Genomic DNA, 8,689 nt, shown 5'->3' with positions numbered 1-8,689 from the left:
CAATAATAATGGTTTCAAACATTTATTCTTCTATTTATTTCTTAGATAATTGAGTGAAATATTTTCTTTCAAAAATTGATTTCTAAGGCTTGGGACCTTGGAATTCATCTCATATTTTACTACGGACCTCCCGGGATCGTCAGAACACGGATCCGAGTCAGTTTGCTTACAATGTTGACCAAAGTCAACCATAATCAAACTTTTAACTCTAGAATTTCTATTTCTCTTATTTTCACATAGAAGGCTTTCCGGATATAGGTCCGAACCACACACGCAAATCAAGGTGGGTAAAAGGGAGGTTTTTAGGCCTCGAAACACTGAATGCACTTGCTAAGTGGTGTCAAATGGACGAGTTGGATCGATTTTAGGCGGGTCAAAATACACTGAGTCAGTAATGACTAAAAATTATTTGGGTCGAGATGGGCTGGGTCAAGATGACTAAAATTTGGGTCACAGTCCAACCCGCCCAACTCTTACCAAACTTTAATTAATATGTGTTTTTTTCTTCTGATTTGTACAATTAATAAATAAGACTTTTTTGTTGTTGTGGTCATATATAATATATCAAACAAAAAAGAATTATTTTAAAAATATTTTAATAAAATTACTCATGGATCAATTTAGGCTAAAAATTAACCTAACTTTAAATGAGTTGAGATAGGTTGGATCAAGATGGGCTGAGTTCAACAAATGGGCGGGTCAATAACAGGCCCAGCTGTGGACGGGTTACACGATTCATTTGGACTTGCGCCAAATGTGACAGTCCTACTCATTATTAGCAATTGAAGCTGCTTTTCCAGAAACAAGGATGTGAGTTTGAAGGGGAGCAGCGGTAAAGTTATCTCCGTATGATTTATAGGTCACGAGTTCGAGCCATGGAAGCAGCCATTAATGCTTACATTAGAGTAGTCTATTTACATCATAACCCTTGAGATATGATTCTTACTCGAATCATGCGTTAATATAAGATACTATGTGCATCGCGTTGCAGTGAGTTTTATCCCCTTAGACACAGATTACATACGGCACCCAAATAACATTAGCTCAAAGCACAGGTTCTTAATGGTCCGCATAAATATCTAAGTTTTTTATTTTGGAGTAAAATAATGAATTAAGGAGTTGGGCTGAGTTAAGTACAATTTGCAAAATTGCATAAATATGATACTTTTAAGGTATTCTTTAATTTTTGATCCTATGCCCAAATGGCTAGTGAAGACGAAAATTCAAGACCATCTACGTCAACGTCAACATCAAGGGCTATTTGTGCATTGGACTTTTTATATTTCTATACCATATAGAAAACTATATTACCCTCAATGTTTAAGGTTTGATATAATTACATTTAGTATACCTAATTACCAATTCTATACCATAAGGTGTTTTAACTGTACATGAATTGTACCTTATATCACTCCTAAACTAATGATATCGTATATTCCTCCATATCCCCCCTCCCCCCACGTTTCTCTCTCCTAAACCCATAACCTCACCCACGTATCACGACACACACACGATTCAAGCCATTATTCCCTCTGCTAAAACCAGAAAAACAAAGGTAACCATCTACCATTAACGTCCAAAATCAAGGTTTTTCTTCTACAAAACCAGTCAAAATTGAAGTCAAATCTTCAAAGTTCATACACACATTTACCTTTAGCTTCAAATTTTCTCAATGAAGAAGAACAAAACTTCAAAACACAGTCCTAAAATATCTAAAATCCGATGTACCTTCTTTTGATTTGGGTGTATTATCACCACACTCACCCAAAAAGCAAGGGAAATCTACACATGCAATTGTAGATATGAAGCATAGTCTTTCTCTGCGTCAAATCAGGACTAAAGCTAGAACTAAACAAAAACATGATTTCGATGTTGGAGAATCTTCGAGGCCAATCAAACAAGCGGATAAGAAACGAAAAGAAATAGTGTCAGATGATGATTTTGTAGAAGATGTGCCTATCAGTAAACCTGGAAAGAAAGCTAAGGTGGCTCTCAGTTCAAAAACTCCCAAAAAGAAGAAAAATTCAAAAAAAAAAGCCCCTAGTGTTAGAACTCCTAAAATTGTTCGAAAACACTCATTGGTGAAGGTAAGAATTTAGTAATTTCTTCACTACTTATTTCGCCTGTTTTAGTTGTTAAAAATCTACATAATCTGTGTTTTTTTTGCTTTGTAGATTTTTGTAGAAATGTTGTTTATAAATTGCAAATGTATCTATGTTTTCAAGCACTGAAATTATGTGAGATTATTTGTCTTAATTTTGAAGATTAATTGTAGATTTGTTGATCTGTTTAATATTGTTGTTATATTATATATTTTCGAAGTTATTTTATAGAAAAATACAAATGTATCAGTGCTTTTTAATTACTATATTAATGTTAGATTACATTTGTTCAATTTTGCAGAATGAACATTTTTTTGCATCCCATAATGTTGATTATGGGTGCTTAGATTCCAGACATTATGTGACCCTAGTATTCCTAGCAAATTAAAGCGCTTTTGTCTCCAAATGGTTTGAAGCTGTTTAAGAAAGATATTCTTTGGTTATTTAATGTCATTTCCCAATTTATGCATGCAAAATCAAGCTATTCATCTTCTTATGAATTATGAATTGAAATCATCTGATGCTTCCTATTTTTCAGCTGAGTTAAAAGGTGAGAGGTTAAATTTTGGATTGAGAGAGTTTGCAGTAATAACTGGTCTTAGATGTCATACTGAGGTGACAGACTTTGGTTACACTCCTAGTATGTCAGTAAGATAATGAGCAGTTACTTTCCAAACAAGGTAAAAGCTGAGAATACATACCTAAAATAGATAGTAACCAACAAAAGTTGGGTCAATGATGAGGATGCAGTAAAGTTATGTATTCTATATCTCATAGAATTCTTCATTTGTCCTTCAGAGAAAGACCATATTGGGTTGGTAGATCATTTTAGGTTTTATTTGGTGGAATCCAGTAAGTACGAGTCATTTCCATGGGGTATTCAGTCTTATAGGCAGTTGATTGAATCAGTTAGGCACAAGCTAAATCCTTTCGTTCATTCTTATCTCATTCGAGGATTCCCCCTAGCCATGCAAGTATGGTTGTATGAGTGTTGCTCCTCCGTCAACATTGATATAGCTACAAGAATTTCTAATTCAATCCCTCGCATACTAAACTGGTCAGCTACTAAGGGCCAGATTTGGTTAGCTACAATTGAAGACAAAATAATCAAGCCTGAATGGATGAAGGTAAATAGTCTTTATTTATGATAATACAATTTATCTACAAAAATATCTACAATTTGTATACATACTCTGCCTTAAACAAGCTAATTTACTTTTTTCACCATTCAGTTCACCAACATAAATAAATCACCTAAAGAGCTTTCGGTGATGCTTTTGCCTGATAAAGTTGAGTACACAATTGAAGAGGTTGAACATGTTTCTGAGAATCCAAAAGTTGATGCTCCTCCATTGGAACCCACAGAATCAATTAGAAAAGAGGAAAAGGAGTCTATTCGTCGTAAAATAAAAAAGTTAAAAAGACGTGTTGAGAAGGTAACATGTAGTCCTAAAAAGCATTGTGATTTATATATAATAGTGTATCTGTTTTTTAATACATATTTCTGAAGTTAACTATGTATTTTTTTAATTATGTAGGTCGATGAAAAGCTTGAAGATTTTAGGAAAGATGTATTTGAAGAACTAGGTAGCCTTCGAGACCTAATAAAGGATTCAGTCAAGACTGTTTTGCAGGTGATAAGCAATCCAAATGATCAAGTTGATGCAAAGGTAACATTTGAATCTTAATCATATTAACAAAACTATTTATGTTACCTCTAAAATATGTATCCTAACTAATATAAAACTTACAGTTTGCTGGGAGTTCAACAAAAAATACTGACCAACCAAAAGACAAGAACAATCAACAATTTCAGTTCGATAGTGGTGAACCAGTGCAGGTCAGCCCCAGCAAAACGGGTATCTACAATATATCTCCAGTATATCTACAATTAAATACAAAATATCTACAAAATAATTACAAAATAACTACAAATTATCTACAACATAACTACAAGTTGTCTACATTATATATACACAATATATACAATTACATCCAGCTTATTTACACAGTTATACAGATTTATGTAGATATTATGACACACCTTCATATCTTCATAAATTGTACCTTAAGCCAATATTATCCAGTATTATTTAACATTTTTAATGAAAAAAATAGAATATGTTGAATGTGCACATGGTGAAGAAAATCATCCAGCACGTGTTGATTTATATACACATTTTGAAGGGATTGTTGATGAAGAGAATGCATGTATGAAATTATTTTCAGAAATATTTTCTTTTTGTTTCAATATTTTTACCATTCTATTAAGTTATATAAACATGGTGTTACAGAGAGGGAAGATATTCATGCACAATCTCCAATTCACGGAGTGACAGTAGCAGCTCAAAGAGAACAGCAGAATCCGGAAGATGACAATGTAGGTGAAGAGGCAGAGTATGTGAATGTAGGTGATTCAGAAGAATCCGGAGGTGAGAAGAAGGAGGTTACGCTTGATGATTTCGAGCTGCCTGATAACTTCTCCTAGTTGGTTAAGTTCGGCGAGCCTATACAAGATGAAACAACACCCGTGCATCAAGGTAGAATAAGGCAGCCGGGAAAGCATTCCCGATCACCATTTCTCCCTTTATACAGTTCTAGTGGCAGCATCTCGGTTGGACCCTAAATATTTCACCTCAAGCACTCATTTACTAGTGTTATTGGTCAAAATGTAGACCCTGAGTTGTTGGATCAATTCCATAAGTGGTTATACCACAGTATCGACATAGGTCCAAAGAGGTTAGGTTGCACAATTTGACACTTTTATTCTAGTATTCATCTTTTACACATCCACTTCATTCAACAATTTTATTTTAATTTCTATTTGTTTATATAGAAGGAAGGCTCCGTATTCTATAAAGGACAACCAAATTAAGCCATGGTTGGATCTTGGAGTTGAGAAGGTTAACAAGAAGGAGTTGTTCTTTTCCCTGGCACACCCAGGACAAGTCCTTAATGACTTGGTAAGATTCAATGTATTTGATTTGTAGATTTTTTGTAGATAAATTGTAGATAGTTTGTATTCTGAATGAATAGATGTTTTGTATTCTGATTGTAGATGAATTGTAGTTATTTGTAGTTTTGTGTAGAATATTTTGAGATAACTTGTAGAATAAATACAATCTGTTTTTGTTGCAGCACATTAATGTTATAATGTATTACTTGAGAAAAAAAAGGCAAGTATGGCCCCTACAACAAGACCATATTTACTATAACAGATTGTGTGTTCAAGACTAGGATTGATCAGATTTATGAAAAGTTCAAAAATTCTCCTCAAGAAAAGAAGTTTTCTGTTGTCAAACCCTAGGACGTTGTAGCAGAATATATATTGGGGTATAGACTACTCGCAAATGTTGCATGGGATGAAGTTGATTATGTCATCATGCCCGTCAACATTGTAGAAAAATTCCACTGGGTGTTGGTTGTTTTTGACATTGTAGAAAGGTGTCTTTATGCGTATGATTCCATGGTCTCTTCGCACAATCACCCTATTGTTGAATCTTGTGTGGACAAGTTTTCTATTATTATCCTTTTGTATTTGTCATGCACCGGGTTTTATGTGAAACGTAAAGACATCAACTTCAAGAATACAAAAGCATACATTGACAAAACTATTACCGACCCTCTTAACATTCAGTGGATTGTCGGAGAGATACCACAGCAAAAAGAAGGATCACTGTAACAAAATCTTCTTTCTTTCTATCCATTTAACCCTTTTTTCTGATGGTGTGGTAAATATTGACATTTTTTTTATCTTTTGCAGCGATTGTGGTGTATTTGTTGCTGCCTTTGCAGAGTATGTTAGTATTGTAGAATTATCAATTCCAACAGAAGACCTTTCTGATATTGACCAACACCGTAGACGCTATGGAGCGCTACTTTGGGACTATGCTAGAAAGAAGCAGGAGTCTGGGGCAATTAGTGCTAGTGAGGTGACAGGCAAATTGGCAAGGAGGAAAGGTGCACCAGCTTTAAATGAGAAAACACGAGTCCAGAGAAAGAAGAAGTAGTTGTAATATTTTGAATGGAACATGTAGTACAATTGTGTAGTTGATGCTAGTTTATAAGATATATTATAGACAAGTTTTTTAACAATTTATTATGTTTTAATTGTAGCAGACTTGTGCTACAATTATAGTAGTCTTTGTTTCTTTTTTCTTATCCAGTATTGTAGTTCAAATGGAAACATTTTGTTGGGTTTATATTCACTTGTTGAATCTTTACAGTACATGATCTTCATTATTTCTAGCATTTAAATCCTGTTCAATTGAAATTTTATACAGTTATTCTGATCTACATTATATTCACCATAAAGCTTCTTTCTACCTAAATTTTAATCTATATATTATGTCAGCTACAGATATTATAGTTTTTTGTAGTTGTATTTGTAGATTATTTTAACAGTGTGTTTTGTTTCTTTTATATTCATTTTTGAATGTAAACAATACTCCATCTACAATATTTTAAGTTTTTAACTACTTTTCTACAGATTTATAGAAAAATCTGTAGAAAAATCCTAACTAACTACATTATGATCTTAAAAAAAACCATGTATTTTTTTTTGTAGTTTTATTGTAGATAAACTGCAAAAACACATTAACAACTATGTAAAGGATTTCATATATAGTAAAAAAGTTCTAGATTATGTATATAGAAAAGATTCATAAACAAATCAATCTATGAAAGTATTATCTCAATATAGAAAAATCCTAAATAACTACATTATGATATTAAAAAAAACCAACGATTACACATCAAAATCTGTTATCCAGAACTAACCAACAAATTTTATGAAATATTCTGTTAACTACATAAAATTTTATTTCTTTTTGGGTGCATTCTTGCAAGATCTTTTGTTATGCCCTTCTCCTCCGTAATTACCGCATGCAACCTTGTACTTCTTTGAATTTATTTCATCATATGTTTTGTATCTTTCTTTTTGAGGTCTTCCTGGCTGCCTTTTCCCTTCTTTAGGTGGATTTACTACTTCTTCAGTTATATGCTTTGGCACATTCCATTTGCTTTCATCAGGCAGCGGATTTACTGGTATTTCATAAGTACGCAAGAGGTTCGCCCTTGTGTAATAAGGAGAAAAATATTCTTCAAAAGACTCATCCCTTTGTCTTAAAGCAGCCAAAGCATGTGGATAAGGTAGTTCATCAAGCTGGAATTGCCCACAACTACATTTCTTATTTTCAAGATAAACAATATAGCGCCTCATACCATCTATTACTATATGGATGTACTCTGTTGAAGCCCTAACCTACGAGTACATTGCAAACAAAAAAACAATTCATATACGGTTAAAACCAAGATGTATACAAAATATCTACAAAAAATTTACATTGTGCTGTTTATGAATTTGATTCAATAAATAATCAGATCTTACTCTAAGCTTGTGCGACAATGTTCTATTGTCATCCAACTCTTTGTTGAATTTGTATCCAAGGTATGTGAATGTACCCTTTGCTTTCAATAATTTTTCTTTCATCCAATGTTCAAGAAGGGTCCTCATATACTCTAATAGTTCTACTATTGGCAGCTCTCTTGCATATTTTGTTACAGCATTCAACGAATCTGCAATGTTTGATGTCATAGTCCAAGTTCTGTTCACCGTAGCATGTACTCGAGACCATCAATGATATCCAATATCGTATAAGTATGCTTTAACACGGGGGTCAATCTCCTCAATCTTTGTCATCCTTTCATTAAATTCATCAAGTGTGTATGACCGCACCGTGGCAAAGTATAATTTACTTAGCTTAAGATGTCCCTTCTTGAACTTTGCCCGTATATTTGTCCAAATATGCCACATGCAAGAATAATGTTGCATGCCGGGAGAAACAATAGATGTTGCTTTCAAGATACTCTCATTTCGATCTGAAACAACACACATATTTGGTCTTTCACCATACGCGAGCTTGAATTGCTCAAAAAATCACTTCCACAATGCGTCATTCTCTGAATCAACAACAGCATACGCCAATGGTAATATGTTACCTACATTATGTGGTAAGAAGCAATTAATTGGCTGCAGTAAAAATGCAGAAAAAGACATATATATATATATATATACAAACTACAGCTATTCTACAATATATCTACAATTAATCTGCAAGTACTACAAAAAACATACAAGCTACAATATTTCTACAAATAAAACATCAGTACCTGCTGCATCCATATTACTGGTTGTTAGCATTATTCCCTTGTATGCTGACTTTAAAAAGGTCCCATCAACTACTATAACTGGCCTACAATATTCCCAACCACTGATTGACGTACAAATCGCAAAAAATACATACAAGAAGCAGTCATCGTCTGTCTTCTTCAATTTCACTACAGACCCCGGATAAGTCTTCTCTAGAATATACAAATAACTAGACAATTTGTTGTAGGAGTCAGCAAGACGACCTCTCAAAAATTGTAAAGCCTTTTCCTTTGCTCTCTAGGCTTGCATGTAGGTTAGATTCACGCCGTGTTCAGACAACATGTCAAATTGAATATCTTTTGGGGTGTAAATTGTCTTAGGATCAGAATATTTTGGAATAACCATGTTACCAACTACCATGACAGTAGGTTTGCGT

The 8,689-nt window shown here is 33.6% G+C and overlaps 1 protein-coding gene across 1 annotated transcript; it reads right to left on the bottom strand.

Annotated features, from left to right (window-relative positions):
* Positions 1–6,849: 6,849 nt before the first annotated feature.
* LOC142166119 (uncharacterized) lies at positions 6,850–7,698 on the bottom strand. Its single transcript, XM_075224538.1, has 3 exons — positions 7,447–7,698; positions 6,984–7,365; positions 6,850–6,863 (listed from the first exon to the last, which is right to left on the bottom strand). Exons 1-3 carry the CDS (start codon positions 7,696–7,698, stop codon positions 6,850–6,852), a joined length of 648 nt encoding a protein of 215 aa, XP_075080639.1.
* Between the last annotated feature and the right edge of the window lie 991 nt (positions 7,699–8,689).

This window comes from Nicotiana tabacum, chromosome 11 (assembly GCF_000715075.1).
Source record: "Nicotiana tabacum cultivar K326 chromosome 11, ASM71507v2, whole genome shotgun sequence".
In the NCBI taxonomy this organism is placed as follows: Eukaryota; Viridiplantae; Streptophyta; class Magnoliopsida; order Solanales; family Solanaceae; genus Nicotiana; species Nicotiana tabacum.
This window is presented reverse-complemented; position numbering and strand designations above follow the sequence as displayed.

Bases quoted from the DNA above. Each gene is read 5' to 3' on its own strand.
- LOC142166119 (XM_075224538.1), bottom strand. From the start codon at position 7,698: ATGACATCAAACATTGCAGATTCGTTGAATGCTGTAACAAAATATGCA. The intron at 7,366-7,446 runs GTAAATTTTTTG...ATGTACTCGTAG, and splicing joins AAATTCATAAACAGCACAAT to GTTAGGGCTTCAACAGAGTA.